Source organism: Andrographis paniculata, unplaced genomic scaffold, assembly GCF_009805555.1.
Source record: "Andrographis paniculata isolate CXL003 unplaced genomic scaffold, ASM980555v1 Contig62END, whole genome shotgun sequence".
Taxonomy (NCBI): domain Eukaryota; kingdom Viridiplantae; phylum Streptophyta; class Magnoliopsida; order Lamiales; family Acanthaceae; genus Andrographis; species Andrographis paniculata.
This window is the reverse complement of record NW_026137598.1, coordinates 1,459,955-1,477,601: the sequence shown is the minus strand read 5'-3', so window position 1 is coordinate 1,477,601 and position 17,647 is coordinate 1,459,955. Positions and strand designations below refer to the sequence as shown.

General features: G+C 36.2%; 1 protein-coding gene across 1 annotated transcript; it reads right to left on the bottom strand.

The window, feature by feature from the left end:
• Nucleotides 1-8,902: 8,902 nt before the first annotated feature.
• LOC127261221 (probable protein disulfide-isomerase A6) lies at nt 8,903-12,597 on the bottom strand. The gene is made up of 11 exons (XM_051289469.1): nt 12,309-12,597; nt 11,734-11,818; nt 10,978-11,075; nt 10,807-10,862; nt 10,499-10,616; nt 10,317-10,344; nt 10,134-10,225; nt 9,802-9,958; nt 9,600-9,724; nt 9,345-9,444; nt 8,903-9,263 (listed from the first exon to the last, which is right to left on the bottom strand). The coding sequence occupies exons 1-11, from the start codon at nt 12,464-12,466 to the stop codon at nt 9,186-9,188; spliced, it is 1,095 nt and encodes a 364-aa protein (XP_051145426.1). The 5' UTR covers nt 12,467-12,597; the 3' UTR covers nt 8,903-9,185.
• Nucleotides 12,598-17,647: the final 5,050 nt, after the last annotated feature.

Sequence of the window (17,647 nt, the reverse complement as noted above, 5' to 3'; positions counted from 1 at the left end):
GTTTGTTAGCAATGGACTTTGATATTACTGTTTCTGTTAATATTCGCACGTAATCCAGACCGCACGTGACCAAACTGATTGGATTTGTTAATCTACGACCACAATCAAATAAGACACAAATGCGAATTATTCATCATTATGTCTCCAGGCCCATATCAGATATGAATGGTCCCCTCAATGGGGGGAATGAAATCAGTTGTAACAACCTAGTATTTTGGGTGTGGGTTCTGGTGAAAAAGATTTCGGGTGGAATATAGTTTGTTAGATTGTCTTGCAGATGCGGTTTTTTCGCATGGCGAGCCATGTGTGAATGAGTTAGCTAAGGGTGAGGGTGTTCATGGCTAATGAAGGAACCTAGATGAGGTGGATTAGAAACTCTTGTTGATAAACATAGTTATGGTGTAAGCTCATTGCATTCTCAATTTAGTAAAATCATGCATGGGTTGGAACCCCCCAAATGTAGGTTCTTTTGACCAAACTAGGTTAACAATTTTGTTTATTCACATCATTGTTAACAGAGCATGTACATTGTTTTATATGTCTACAAACTTTTTACATTCATTTCCAGTTGATAAATTTTGTTTGCGTTTATTTTTTGCTTTGTTTGGTTGGTGGTCGTTACTTGGCGAATTTTGGATTTACACTTTAAAATGTTGTACATGTCGCTTTGTTATTTGTTCTTCTTTTCCTATGGTCCAAAGAGCCTTTGGCGATACATTTTTGTACCTAGAGTTGTAATCGTAAGTTTTATTCAGCTTTTCATGTATCACGCTTTTAGTCATATATTTTGTTGGTGGCAGGACTTGGTGTCGTATTTTAATTCCAATTATCATTTTTTTCCTAACGTGCATTCTAGAAGTGGTCCAAGTTTAGCTGACTAAGTATTCCTATAATCGCTAAATTTGAGACCTGTTGTGTCATGGAAAGTATTATATTGTAAATCTTTCCTGAATTCGCGTGTTCTGCAATTCACACCGGTTTAGGCTCACTTTGGCGAACAATCGCATAATTTAATCTATCCAGTTTGCTTTAATTTTATATTTTAATTTCCTAATCAGTTTTTCGTCAGACTATTAAGTTTTCATTATGCAGTTTTTTCTTCTGTCTTTCTCATTGTCACAAATGCCAGTGATTTCCTTAGTCGCTTTATGCATTAATGTTATTCCAACAGTGGTTTCATAAATAGCATTTTACTTGGATTTCACGCCGTGCAACTATATAGTTGATTTATTTCCAGAGTTACTGTTCTCGCAACTTTGTTTGAATAGTCCTATTCCCATTGAGTAAAATAAATATTATGTAGTAGCTCGAAGCTCTTCTTCGCCTTTCGCAGTAATAACGAGGTAATTCTGGAACTAAAAGCAATTTGAGTAGGATAAGCGACAAAATGCTTATCAAAGGTCAATGTTGGTTGTTTTCGCATATGATGCGGTTCGCGTTCCGACACTCACTTTACATAGCATTTGTGTTGCTTTAATGTATCCAAATTTGCTTCAAAAATCTCGTATAGTAAGCGATGAAACACTTACAAAATGTCGATAATGCTCGTTTTCGTGTTTGATGTGATTCGCGTTGGCAGCACTCGCTTTGTCTCATATTTGCATAGTATATATAGATAGATAATCGCTAAATTTTAGACCTATTGTGTCGTGGAAAGTATTAAATTGTAAATCTTCCCTAGATTTATGTGTTTTGCAATTTGCGCTCGGTAACCTTCCATACAGTACCCTAGAGTGGCAAAAAATGTTATTTCAGCTGCCCTTCAGTACAATACCTCAGCTCACCAGTAATAAGTACAAATGTTCATACAAAACAAACACATTAGGTAACCTTCCGTACAGTAATCTGGATGGAGGAAAAAGTTATTTCAACTTCCATTCCGTACAGTACCTCAGCTCCAGTGCAAAAATAGTAACAAGTACAAACATCAAGAGCAAAACAAACATATTAGGTGACTATCCGTACAACATACAAAATGTTATAGTGCTTGTTTTCACGTTTGATGCAATTTGCGTTAGCAGCACTCGCTTTGTATCATATTTGTGTAGTATATATAGATAGATAAATTGCTAAATTTTAGGCCTCTTGTGTTGTGAAAAGTATTAAATTTTTAATCTTGCCTAGATTTACGTGTTCTGCAATTCGCATTGGGTGACCTTCTATATAATACCCTATAGGGACAAAAAGGTTATCAGCTGCTCTTCCGTACAATACCTCAGCTCTTGTGCATAATCAGTAATAAGTACAAACATTAAGGGCAAAACAGACATATTAAGCCACCCACAGTTCTTCTCCTTAAGGACCCCCACGTAAGCTTTTTTAAAAATAAAAAATAAAAAAATAATCTTTGAGACGAAGGAACTCCCAAAATTTTTATTTAGTACTTTTTCTGTCATCTAACTTATTCTCACTTTCATTTTTTGGTTGTTATCCAAACTTATTCTCGTTTCTCTTTTTAGTAAAAAAATACCACTTTTTATACCTTTTAAACCTCGTGTCCGGTCAAATTGGCATACTTTTAGATGACGGAGGGAGTATTTATCATTTTTATTTAATAATTATAATTTTAAATATATTATTTTTTTATTTTTTAATGAATATTTTTGTAAATATTTAATTTGATATCTATTAATTCAATTATAATTCTTGTTTAAAATAATCACAATTATATCAACCACGTGACTTAATTAAAATTACACATTGTTGGCCCCAAATTTGCTCCAAACCAAATAACAATATCTCAACACCAAGAACACGCACAGGAGCAACAAAGACAGTTTCCACAATCAGACTGTAAATTCGGACTGGTTTTTTGCTGGATGATAAAACTGCGAATGAACATACTGATGACGAAGAACAATAGAAACACAGCGAAATGATAACCCAGTTTGGCTGTACCAGCCTACATCTGGGGGGTTCCAACCCAGGCGAAACTCACTACTGAAATCATTGAAGCACAAGATGTGTGAATACAATCGAGCTACACAGTCAAGAAATCTATCTACCTATTTCTTCACAATTTCCCGTACTCAACCTATCCCACACACCCCTTACCCTCAATGTTTTATTTTTTTCTCACTCAATTCTTTCTTTAGATGAATTACATTCAGTTTTTTCTATGTGTACCCCAAATCTATCTTACTTCACTCTATATTCTATATAAAGCTCAATATCCAAACATGAGTATATTCACTCTAACAAATTCAACAAGAATGGAATCTTTTTCTCCACTATCTCTCTCTACCTTCACAAAGTTAGTTGCAACCAATTTTTGTTATTCCCACACATGGATTGGGAGGACCAACGAGTTTTCTCTATCCATTCATTTGGGTCTTCATTGGATTGATCAATTTGGGCTATTTCCTTGTTTGATTGAACTCAAGAAAAATTGGGCCGCGTCGGTCCATCACTGTTCGTCCGTTGATCGGACCATCTGCAAACAACATCAACCAAAATCCAAAAACAAATACAATCCACTTTCAACAATCTCTCATTTTTTGGTTGATGTTTACCAACCACAGTAGTGACGATCTTCTCATCATTACACACCATAAGCACACATTCAGACCATTATATAACTCCCCCTCAACCAAGAATAAATGCATCAAGCTAAGGACATGCAATCCACTCCCCTTTTGGGAGACATCAAACAAAATCCTTCAACGATAAAATAGGAGCTAACGGTGTTCCAGAATGTAAGAGACTCCCCCTTAATCCATGCACATCGGCTTAATTATCCATCATAATAAGCAACAATAACGAATGTGCACCAGCAAGAAACTCATTCAATCCATCAATCCAATATCAAATTATATCAAGATGAAAAATGATTGAATATGCATTTGACTTCAACTAGAGCTGGAAGAAAGTAAATGCTTTTCCATCTCCTTTACCAGATTGTTTTCAGTTGATCAAGACAATCTCTGGCGGTAGCTGTCCTCAAATACTAACAACAAACCAAAATGTATGAATGACGGCAACTTCTTCTCCCCATTTCGAGAACAACAATCTAAAAAGGAATGTCAATCCATTGAACTATCGAACTCCTCTTCATCCATCCCGGGCACCTCATCTGCCTAATTGATTTCGCCAACACCTAGAACATCTCTTCCAAACAATTTTAGTAGACTAACACACATCTCGAAACACCTTGCCTAAATGGATTATCTCCTCCAAAATAGAGTAAGCATGTACCTCCAGAAGTATGCGCCCAAACTTTTAATACCATACATACTCATTTGATTAGGACAATGACCTTTTTTGTTGCACAGATACACTTTCGTGCTCGACCACTCTTCCAAGACAACACCCATTACTGCAAGAAGCACATATAAAGATTCTGTTGTAGCTCTTTACATTTATTCGAATTCAAGGCTTTGATTTGAATGTCTTCCAGTTGCTTTGTTGTCTGCACATGATCAAGACTGTATACTCTATTTTTTCAACCTTCAACAACATTGTTCAGTTTGATTTCAGATATGCGACAATGAGCATCTCCAAAGATATGCTCTTGTGAATGCTTCTTGTTGGCTTTGGTGAGAATTTTTATTGATGGTTTAAGATTGCTGCTCCCATGGGGTTATTCATGTGATGTCCAAACACAACTGACTCCCCCTTATTTACATCAATAAAATTCAATCCCTATGTGCCCTGCTTCAGTTCTAATTCGTCATCACTTGAATTTTGACTTCTTACCTCAGACAATTCATTGTGGCAGTTCACATTAACGGACTCTATTCCAATGTTCTGCGTAGAGAGAGAAACTAGACATGCTTCTTGATTCACCTTAGGTCTCCACACTAGTCTCGCCATAGTTCTGTTCTTCAATTATTTTGATGGACAAAATACTTTTCTGCCCAGCCATAAATCTTGTCTGATTCGATCACATTCCAACTCTTGGTGTCCAGATTGTTTGCAATACCTGCAGTTTGATAGTTGTTTGCTCGACCGCCAGACATTCCTTCAATTTTCAGAGGGTTCCAAAATGGCAGTCAGTTTACCACCTTCCTTGTTACCAGTTGATTCAGACAGTAATCCATCATTGACAAACGTTGTTTGAGAAGTTCCAGCCTCATACGTGTAGCCAATCCCACTATGATCACCATATAGCTTCCCAGCATTCAATTCTTCATCAATTTTTTGTTTCCCTTTCATCAATCAATTGATTTCACTTAGTAGGTCTTAATTTTCTTTTTCCATCTTGCTGATTTTCTCCAAATGTTCATTCGAGACTTGAAAATTTTCATTTTTAATAGAAAGTTCATCATTAATTTCAGCTAATCTTTCATTCACTTTCATTAATACATCAATCTTCTTATCTAGCCTCATAACACAGGCCTTCAACTTGCCATTTTGCACAACCAAGACTGTATGCTCAGCAACCAGCACATAATACGCCTCAACCAGTTCTTCACAACTCATTTCAGTGAATTCAACATCCTCTTTTGCCTATTTCTTCTCATCATCCTGTATATTAAAAGCAACCAATTCACCCTCCATATTTGCTTGTTTCTCTTGGACAGATTCTTGTTCCTCGATTTCATCGTCACTCCATGTAACTCTCATTGCTTTCTTATCTTTTCTCTTGGCAGCTGGACACTCAGCCCTGACATGCCCATACCCATTGCATCCATAACATATGACGTCATCCGGTATGCCTAATTTCTTCGACACTTTAACCATCTTAGACCCATCACCCTTTTGAATACTAGCCTTAGTGGGGGCACCAAAATTTTGAACATTCTGCACAGAGTGTCTGTCATTTGTTCCGACTGTGTTGGGACTGCCTATCTAATATCCTTGTTGTTTCAACTGTCTGGCCTTCTTATCCTGAATTATACGAGCTATTCATTTTGTGATGAGAGCAAGTTTTTCATTATTGTCTTCAGCAGCAGCAATTTCGGATGTAATAGCAACTTCGCGTTGAGCTTTAGATGCCAAAAGATTTATCTCATAAGTCTTCGAGATTCTAATAAGCCCATTCAGTGACATTGTGTCCATTTTATCCAACTCTTCTAGAGATGTGACTTTCACTGCGAATTTCTCAGATAATGTTCGCATCAGTTTGTCCACCAACCTCCTCTCATCATATTTCAGACCCAGCTGATGTGCTTGACTTACCAAAGACTTGAAACATTTTTTATATTCAAAAATGGATTCGTCTTCCCTCGTGAACAAACGATCGAACTCTCTTTCAACCGTCTGAAGTTTAGATTTCTTAACTTTCACATCCCATACAAAAGTTTCAATCAACGCATCCCATGTTTCCTTAGCAGTAGTGCAGGTAGACACAATCTCGAATAGCGAAAGATCCACTCCACTAATGATAACACTGATCGTTTTTTAGTTAGCATTGCAACGATCTTTTTCTTCAAGAGTGAATTCAATCCTGGGCTTCTCCACAATTATAGTTTCATCTTATCATCTCATTTCCCTGTCGGATTAATCATAATGGTCTTCTGAGGAGGAGTCTAACCATGAACAACTTAATCCCAAGCTTCTTCGCTGAGTGACATAATGTAATACATCAACCAATTTCTTCACGATTTCCCGTACTCAACCTATCCCACACACCCCTCACCCTCAATGTTTTTTTTTTTCTCACTCAATTATTTCTTTAGATGAATTACATTCAAATTTTTCTATGTGCTCCCCCAAATCTATCTTGTTTCACTTTATATTCTATATAAAGCTCAATCTCCAAACATAAGTATATTCACTCTAACAAACTCAACAAGAATGGAATCTTTTTCTGCACTATCTCTCCCTACCTTCACAAAGTTAGTTGCAACCAATTTTTGTTATTCCCGAATATCGGGGGACCAACGAGTTTTCTCTATCCATTCCTTTGGGTCTTCATTGGATTGATGAATTTGGGCTATTTCCTTGTTTGATTGGACTCAAGACAAATTGGGTCGCGTCTATCCATCACTGTTCATCCATTGATCGGACTATCTGCAAACAACATCAACCAAAACAAATACAATCCACTTTCAACACACATAATACACATTCTCTCATATTTTTAAATACACTTATTTTCTCTTAAACAAATGTCCACCCTATCCTTATCTTTGTCCGATTCATCCGACGAAGAGTTCGAAAATATATACCAATTCGGAGAAATATATGCTCAATTTTATCAAGAGATTGAGTGTATTAATAATGTAGATGAGGGAATCTCACGGCAACGTCGATGGAGAACCTACATAGAGAGGAATCGTAAAGATGACCACACTCGATTATTCAATGATTATTTTTCTGATAACCCTGTGTATTCAAGTTCTTATTTTCGTAGTAGGTTTCGAATGATCAAACGTGTTTCTTCACATCGTAGATCGTCTTTCAAATGAAATAGAGTTCTTTCACACGACCTGATGCTACAGGAAGAGATAGATTGTCATCATTACAAAAATGCACCGCTGGGCTACGTGTATTGGCATACGGAACGGCTTCTAATACTCTTGATGGATATTTTCGTCTTGGAGAGAGCACCGTAAGAGCATATGTAATTCAATTTGTTGAAGGGATATGCTCTCTATTTGGTGAGGAATATCTACGACCAAAATCTACTAATGTGCAACAATTATTATTTGTTGCAGAGACACGTGGTTTTCCGGGCATGCTAGGAAGTATTAATTGTATGCATTGAGAATGGAAAAATTTTCCGATTGCTTAGAAGGGGCAATTCGAACGTGGAGATCATGGAAAATCCACAGTTTATTGGAAGTTGTAGCATCCTACAATTTGTGGATTTAGCATGCATTTTTTGGAACACTAGATACATGCAATGACATTAATGTACTTGAGAGATCTCGGGTATTGAACGAAATTTTGAATGGTAGAGCTCCAGAGGTTAATTTTGTTATCAACTACCATCAATATAATATGGGATATTATCTTACTGATGAAATTTACCCTCCGTGGGCAACTTTTGTTCAATCAATTCTTTTGTCTCAAGGTTACAAAGCATAATTATTTGTGCAACGCCAAGAAACAGTTTGAAAAGATGTGGAACGTGTCTTTGGTGTATTACAAGTTCGATTTGCCTTCATTAAAGCTCCATTACTTATTTGAGATATCTATTTACTAGGTAAAATAACGAGACTATGCATCACATTACATAATATAATTGTAAAAGATGAGAGGGATACTTACCTGCATTATTACGATACATCCCAATATGACCAAGTGAAAATAAATGACAACTCGAATTTGTCATACAATAATACGAGGCATGTAACTATTAAATCAATACCTACAAAACAGAATGCGACTCTGAGCTAGAAAAACACACCAACAGCTCAAAATAGATTTAGTTGAACACATTTGGAGAAAGTTTAGTCAATCGACATATTATAATATTATGTATTATGTTGTTAAATTTGAATTTAAAATTTTAATTATGTAAGTATGATACATAAAATATTATTTTAAGACAAAATAATAGTTCTATTTTTTATAATAGTTCTATTTTTTATTAAATATTATAAAAATAAAATATCATGAAAAAATATAAATTTCTTTTCTAATAATATGAAATATTTAATGATGTGAAAAATATAGAAATTTTAGGGATTTTTTAATATGAATGTAAAATTTAATTAAGATACTTAGCAATGTGGAAGAGAGAAACTTGACATTGCACAAAAGAGAGAATGAGAAGGAACCGGAGTGGGGCAGTCGATTGGGTGCCCTTAGGTAACCTACAATGACCTGGAAGGAGAAAAAAGAGTAAATTCAACTGCCGATCCATGGAGTACTCGAGCTCCATTGCAAAACCAATAATAAGTACAAATATCAAGGGCAAAGCAAACATATTAAGTGACCATTAGTACAGCTTCGTATATATTAAGTATAGATATATGTTTATATATATGATATATGATATAGCCCATCAAGCTCAAATAAATGTCAGCATTCAGTTTAGATAATTAAAGATTGACATTCCGGGAGGGAGTCGAATATTACAACAATGTTAAACAATACTTTAATTCTCTGTTCGATTTCTTTCTTGTCCCTTTGAGTAAAAAGATGGTTGGAATCATCATATCTGTATTCTATTCTATTATTCTGTTGTTAACCTCACAAACAAACCACTCACGACTGACTTTCTCTCCAGATCTCTTGATCCCAAAATCTGTGGTGCCTGAAGGTGCAAATTAAGAGAGATGGAAAGTGTGCCCTCACTGGTCTGTGACCACAAAAGTCGACAAGATGTTCTTCTTCAGTGTGAACTCGTCTGCCTTTGCTGGGCTTATCGACTGCACCCACACCCACACAGAGAGAAAGAAGATTAATAATACTACTACATAAGAAGAGTGAATAAGATCATAAGTAGTTACCTTGGCAAGTATACTCTCAAGCCGCCTAATCTCATTCTTGGGATAATCTGAGCCTTTGTCCATGCACCTCTTGGCAACTTTCGTGTAGATTTTCCCATATCTGCAAAGAAGTTGAAAACAAAAGCTTTGTAACAGCAGAGATACTATGTATGCTTGTTTTCTTGTGCTATAAAGACAAGACAAGACAAAACAGTTATCATTAAGTGTAACTAAACACAATAAGAAAGGCATCGATCACATGGCATTCAAGAAGACCTTGCAGCTGAACCCTGTAACTTGTCAGCTTCTTCCTCCAGCCGTTTGTAGACAAGTCTTTTGTCCTCACCTGATGCGCTAACGAATTCCTTCACTAAGTTAGAAAGGTCCTCGAGAATACCAGCCTAAGGAGGGAAGAAGAAAATATAATTAGAACTGGAAAATCAATGGAATAACAATAGGAGCTGTGCGCGGTACAGACATTTGAAGTCAATTGTCCTTTTGCATCTCGGCTAGTCCCACATTTTTCATTGATGAATGTGACAAAGTCGTCCACATCCCTTCCTCCATCATAGTCTTCACCTGCCTTGTTGTTCTTGGGGAAGAACTTCAATGTCGGAAAACCACTTACACCATACCTGCTTCGCAATATAGATTGCATGAAAAAATATTCCTTCATTGTTTGCCTTAGAGATTATATTGGCTCTTGGAGAATAGATTTCTCAATATTTCAGATTTATGTCCAACCAACTTGAATTATTCTTCTGTATGACTTAGTGTAATATAGGTAGAGAATTGTTCAGTATGACTTACTTTTCAGCAAGATCCCTGTACTTGTCGGCGTCAATGTTTGCAATAACCACATCCTCATCAAGCTTGAATGCCGTGGCAACTTTTTCATAGGTCTGCATTGAGAAATAGGATACAGTTGAGATACTTAATATAACTACTTCAGCTTTTACATCAATTTATCTAACGAGCCGGTGACACACTTACAGGAGCAAGGTTCTTGCAGTGACCGCACCTAGAAGGACAAAGAACGGAGTATGAGAACAAATTAATCATCATACAAGACTATTTAAAGCTGCACTATGACTAAGGTATGTCAAAAGCGTGCATCCAGACCTTTTGATGAAGCATTAAGGATATAAATGAAGGAATTTTCAACATTTGCTTACCAAGGTGCGTAAAATTCAACTAGGGCATCCTTTTTCTCATCAAGGACAATCTCATCAAAGTTTTCAGGAGTCAAAACTACAACATCAGAAGGGATGGCAGCTATCTTGACATTGGTCCCTACAGATCATAATTTACAAGAAATGGGCAAGAACATATGAGAACATCATGAAACAAAGGAGCGCAGTTGTATCTAACCAAGCAGATACAAATATACTAGGCTTTTCAACCATACCATTTCTGTCAACGGCAACTGCATAATCATAATAATATCATAATTCACATAAAATAAACCAAATAGCATGCCTACCTCCTTCACTGTTAACATATTCAGTAAGGGCTTCAGCAGTTCGTGCACCTTCGTACCTACAAAAGGATAGGGAAGTCAGTGCTAATTTAACACATCTCCATTGTTAAACTTCTTTTAAAATACATAGACACATTTGAAAAGGTAAATGGTTTCCAAATGAATTTAAATTACTTTTTTGGCTCCAGTGATGACTTGGGAAACCATTGGATGGTGGGATATCCAGAAATGCCGTACTTACTGCAAAGACTCTTATGCTCATCACAATCAACCTACAGTAAAATAACGAATGTGGAATTGATTGTGTATTCGGCTAAGTTATGAATAGAAATCAGTAAGTCACTCGCACATCTCATAAATTTGTTATAGAACTAATATTCAATACAAATCCGAAACATATTTTTTGTACAACAGCAAGATTCAGGGATAGCCTAATTAAACTACAAATTGCATTAAGAAAAATATATATTATGCCAGGGTGATCAGTCTAAGTAATATCCAATTATTATCTCAAGAGATTATTATCATAAGGAAGTTTACTTGATTACCAAACACAACTACCAGAAATAGACTCAATTCTATAAAACAAAAAATAAAAATTTATCAGAAAGAAAACAGAATATTTGTTCCAGAAATACGAACAAGAATATCTTATGTCTATCAACACAGCAAAAATTTATGGAGACTGTTACAAGTACATTAAGCATTTTAAAAACATAATCTTTTGTTTTGCATGCATAGTAATGAATAATGAGTTGATAAAGTTCACAGCCGCCATGTGTTACTTCAAACATTGAAGCATGAAAACTTTTCAACTTGGTGCTCTTGCCTTTTGGAAACTCAAACACAACCCATATGCTACTTAATATTACCGAAAAATATGGCATGAAAAGGCAACCAACATAGTAATATAAGATTAAGATTTCTAACCTTGCCTATCAAAACAGATTTTGCCTTCTTGAAACTCGCACCTAGCTTTTCATACTCGGGAGCAAGCTTTTTACAGTGGCCACACCTGGACAAGAAGAAAAATAACGAATCTTAACTAGAATCTAGCAGCGGCAGCAAGAATCAGTAAGCATGCCAGAAAGCTCTGCAAGACTACAACTAGTCAAAACAGCTCCTTCACACCAATTCGATGACTCCACTGCTTATACAATAGCAAATTTCTAATTGAATATAGGAAAAAGCGTTTCAATCCCTGCAATAATTAAATCTTCGAAAGTTCAGGCTGTTTTTCATATGCTTCAGCGCAAAACAATGCGAACAGGTACCTAGTAATAAGGAATTGCTAAAGAAAAACTTCGATCGCATCAGATCTAGATTAGTGAACTCAGATTCAGAAGCAAGAGATCTACTCAATCGCTTAGGCATACAAAAATAAAACTCAACAATCTAATTGGCAACAGAGAGAATAACAAAAAAAAAAAGAATAAACAACAATTGTAAACACCAGTTAACAAAATTCATAGAAACTATGTGTTAGCATGAATATCGATCCATACCAAGGAGCATAGAACTCCACGAGAGCTCCGCGATCTTGGCCCACCTCCTTCTCGAAATTCTCCTCGGTCAGCACAACAACATCATCGTCCGCAAACGCCGATGAGACTAAGAAAAACGTTACAATGGCGGTGACCAATCGGACCGACGACCTCGACATGTTTCCGTTACACGCTTCTACCTGCGCAGGAGGGTTTTGACAAAATTGTTCTCGTGGAGATAGTGTTCCAATATGCTGCAGCGAGTCTGATATTATATCGTTGTACCTCGTGGACTTTCAGTTGTACCTACTCAGCCGCGCTCTTTTGTCATATTTTTGGGGTAAAGTCACTTTTAGTAGTAAAAAATACTACAAATATAATTCTGATTATATAAATATGGATTTCATTTCTTTTTGACCAAAGGAGTAACGGCGATGTCACAATGACATGGTACACCGAATCACGTATTGCCACGTCTTCATGACAGCAAATCCAGGTGCATGTAATACGGACATCCGCAGGGAAGAAACTCACCCCAATCTCTTTAATGTGGTATGTCAGCTTGTTTCGATTTCACATTACAAAAACTTCGATTAGATTTCGCATTCATATCAAAGGGTGTGTTCATCCATAAATATTATAAAAATAATAACAAAAATAAAAATATAATATCTACATATTAATATAATATATTTCCTCCTTCCTTTAACAATCTATTTTTATTTTTTTTTTATTTTAGTACGTTTCATAACAAAGTATGTTATTTTGTTTTTTAGTAACTGTAGTATCAACTTAACATTAAAAATACATTTCTAATTTACAATATATTACACAAATATCATTAATTTTATATCATACAATACTAATAAGGATAGTTTAGCTCTTTTTACCTTTATTTTTACTACATCCTAATATAATACTAATATTTCTAAAACTTCATACAAAAAATAAATAGATTTATAGATATGGGACGGAGGGAGGGAGTATATATATACTTCATTTGTATTTTTAAAGTTTTGTAATAGATTAAGAGATTTTTTATATTTTATTAATTTTATTAGTTACTGGGAGTGTGTGAAAGAATTTTTGACATTTTTTTTAGTAATTGTATATGTAATAGTATATTTGTAATTTAAGTAAAAATTAAGAATATTTTGATATTAGTATATAATTATTTCTACTAAAATATAAAAATAGTAATTCTTTTAGTGGAACAAACACAAATGAGAAAAATGGTACTTTGAATTGGGATTTTGGGAATTTAATTCTATTCACCTACAAAAAAAAATTAACAAATAGACACAAAATATTATTTTTTATATTACCAACATAATTTTTTATATCTGACATAAAAGAAATATATTTAACCAAAAAATACAAAGTAAACATACTCAAAAAATCACCTAAAATCTCCACTTTTTCCATTTCATTAAATATTTCATATATTGAAAAAATAAAATTATACTTTTTCATCGTATTATATTCTATAATATTTTAAAATAATAATATATTATTGAGTAAATTATTTTGTTAATTTTGTAACTGGACCCCTTTATCATTTTAGTCCCGTAAGTGGAGCCTGTCGCAAAATAGTTTCATAAGTTAAAATTTTTCGTTGTTTTAGTCCTTCGGCGTCAGAGTCACCCGCATGTCTTGCCGGAGGCCACGTGTCCGCCAGGTCAGCGACACCTGGCGGACATGTGGATTTTATTTTTTATTTTTATTTTTTAAGTTTTTAAATTTTTAAAAAAAAAATTTTGGTCCAATTAAAAAAATTAAAAATAAAAAATAAAAAATCCATGTGTCCCAGTGTCACTGATCTGGCGGACACGTGGCTTCCAGCGAGCCACGCGGGCGTCTCCGGCACCGGAGGACTAAAACAACGAAAATTTTCCACTTATGAGACTAGTTTACGACAGGCTCCACTTACGGAACTAAAATGATAAAGATGTCCAATTATGGGACTAAAAAAACAATTTACCATGTATTATTTAGCATGAATAAACAAAATAAATAAAAATAATATTTTTTTTATGTACTCACATAATAATTAAAATTGTTTGAATAATTGCGAAAAAATAGAAATTGTATATTAACGAAAAAAAAAAAAAAAAGAGTTCGAATGTGCATATATATAGATATATATATATGGCCCCAAATGACAATATATAAAAAATATGTTAACACCCCTCAAACTCAAGGTGGTAAAGTAGAAACCAATTTGAGTTTGCTCAACAATGTGGAGAACCGGCCTAGGAAGAGGGACTTTGTAAAGATATCCGCAGTCTGATCCTCGGAAGAGACAGGAGATAGATGAACAATACATGCACGAACATGCTGACGAACAAAGTGGCAATCAATCTCAATATGCTTGGTGCGCTCGTGAAAGACATCATTATGAGAGATCTGGATTGCGTGCGTGCTACCACAATGGAGGGAAGTAGAAGAAAGCTGAGGGACCCCAATATTAGAAAGAAGTTGACGAAACCAAAGAAAATCTGAAGTCGAATCAGCAAGAGCACGATATTCAGACTCTGCATTGGAGCGAGAAACGAGATTTTGTTTCTTGTTGCGCTAAGGAATGAGGGAACTCCCAAGAAAAAAAGAATAACATGTGATGGAAGGACAATCAGTCGGATCACCTGCCCAATCAGCATCAGAAAAACCTGCAAGAACCAATGGAGAGTCAACATAAAAGTGAAGACCATGTAAGAGTGTTCCCTTGACATAACAAATGATGTGTAACAATGCAGCATAGTGAACTGTCCAGGGATTAGTCATAAACTGAGCAACAACATGAACCGTATGAGTTATGTCAGGGCGAGTGACCGTCAAATAGATCAGGGATCCCACCAATTGCCGATAGCGGGAGGGATCCTCTAGTGGAGTGTCGTCGAAATGAGCAAGTCGGTAGTTCCCCTCGAGAGGGGTGGATGCAATCTGGCTATCAGTCAGACCTGAACTAGATATGAGATCAGATGCATATTTCGCCTGAGATAGATATATGTCATCCGGAGAGTCAGAAATCTCAAGTCCGAGAAAATAACGGAGCTAACCAAAACTCTTCATGTCGAAGTGTCAATTAAGGTAGGTCTATAGATCAGATATACCAGAAGTATCATCCGGTAATAACCATGTCATCCATATATAACAAGAGAATGATGATCCCCGTGGGAGAACGACAAATAAAGAGAGCAGAGTCATAGGGAGATGCAGAAAAGCCATACTGAATGAGCGCAACACTAAACTTGGCGAACTAAGCTCGGGGTGCCTGCTTCAGTCCATAAAGGGCACGGCGTAGCTTACATACCTTCTCTGAAAAATCTGAACCAGGTGGAGGGATCATGTAGACTTTCTCAAACAAATCTTCATGAAAAAATGCATGATTTACATTCAACTATAATAATTTCCAACATCAAACAACGGCACAACAAGAAGACAACAAATAGATGTCAAGAGAGCAACTGGAGCAAATGTCTCCTCATAATCAATACCATACTCCTGCGAGAAACCCTTGGCTACAAGGCGAGCCGTGTAGCGCTCAACAGAACCATTGGAATAAGTTTTGATCTTGTACACCCACTTGCAGCTAATATGTTTCTTGCTAGGAGGGAGATCGACGATATCCCACGTGTCAGTCTTCTCAAGAGCCTGCAATTCTTCATATATAGTGTCACTTTACAAGGGATCACAGTTCGTCTCACGAAAGGTCCTGGGTTCATGGTGAGATAAAATGACAGAAAATCAATGATAATCAAGTAGATGAGAGGGAGGACGACTTACACGGGTGGGTCCCCGATCAGTGGCGGAAAGAACTGTAATTTCCGGAGGATCAGACATAGGTTTAGAAGGCGCAGGTTGGTCAGCTGATGGGAAAAGGATCAGCATCATACAGACCATCAGGAATGGATAGGGGTTCAGGACCTGCAAAAGGATGAGGTGAATCCAGAACAAAGAACAGGGACTATAACTCAAAGGGAATGGAAAATGTAGATTCAGAGGAAAAGAACTTATGCTCCCAAAGATTAACATCCCGAGAGATATGTAGATGATTCAAAATAGGATCCCAACATCAATAACCTTTATGTTCTATCTCATACCCAAGAAAACAACACAGACGGGTGTGTGATTCTAATTTGTTTTGTTCATAAAGAAGAAGATGAACAAAGCTGACACAACCAAAAGGATAGAGATGAGAGTAATAAGGTACTTGGCGGAAGAGTCTCTCAAAAAGTGTGGTATCTTGAAGTACAAAAGAGGATAAGAGGTTAATATTATAAACAGTAAGAGCAGCCTCACCTCAAAACCGATTTGGACAACTGAAACATTACAACATAGCTCAAACAGTGTCTAATATATAACGATGTTTGCGCTCTGCCCTATCATTTTTGCTAAGATGTGTAGTGACAAGAACGCTCTACAAGAGTACCCTGTGTGGACAAAAAACTAAGAAAGGCAAAATCATTATATTCGAAGGCATTGTCAGTGCAAAAAGTCTGAATATGACACGAGAACTGAGTTTGCACCATTTTAGTGAATGCAGAGTAAATGGAGACAAGTTCAAACCGCTTATGTATAAAGGAAATCCAAGTAAAGCGAGAGTAATCATCAATAAAAAGTACAAAGTAACAAAACCCATTAAGAGCAGCAACAGGAGAGGGCCCCCAAATGTTAAAATATACTAAACGAAAAAAGTTTATCAACAATAGACAAGTTGTTCAAAAAAGGTAAAACTAGTTGTTTTCCAAGTTTACAATGCACACAATCAAAAGACTCAAAACGAACTATACCCAAAACATTTGTATTTGCAAGAGACTTGAGTTTAGATAGGGAGGCATGACCAAGTCTGAGGTGTCAGTGATAGGAAAAGGAATGAGAGACTGCAGCGAAAAGAGATAGTGTCCGGCGAGGGCGAATGTGGTCAAGCTCAAATAGGCAGACGGTCTTGCGAGTCGTGCCAAGTATCTGACATGTTTGCGTGTTCTGAACCTGCACTCTAGAAGAAGAGAAAATTACAGTAAGATCCTGCTCAACCAACTGACCGACAGATGCAAGGTTTAGGGCTAATTTGGGTATGACATAAACATCATCGAAGTGTGGGGATGATATATGGCCAGTATGGGTAATGCGCATAGAGGTACCATCAACAGTAAGTATAAGAGGCGATGGTGATGGTGGCGGCATTGTCATCCGGTGACCGATGGTCGACAGTGAAATCAGGCGGCGGTGCGGTCGGGAAAAATAAACCCTAGCTCGGCTCTGATACCATGTTTGAATATTTGGAAAAAAATAGAAATTATATATTAACAAAAAAAAGAGTTCTAATGTGCATATATATAGACATATATATAGGTCCGAAA

Coding starts and splice junctions, on each gene's coding strand:
- LOC127261221 (XM_051289469.1), bottom strand. CDS start 12,466: ATGTCGAGGTCGTCGGTCCGATTGGTCACCGCCATTGTAACGTTTTTC. Junction 10,863..10,977: donor TCATCACTGGAGCCAAAAAA/GTAATTTAAATT, acceptor ATCCTTTTGTAG/GTACGAAGGTGCACGAACTG. Junction 10,226..10,316: donor ACTGCAAGAACCTTGCTCCT/GTAAGTGTGTCA, acceptor TTCTCAATGCAG/ACCTATGAAAAAGTTGCCAC.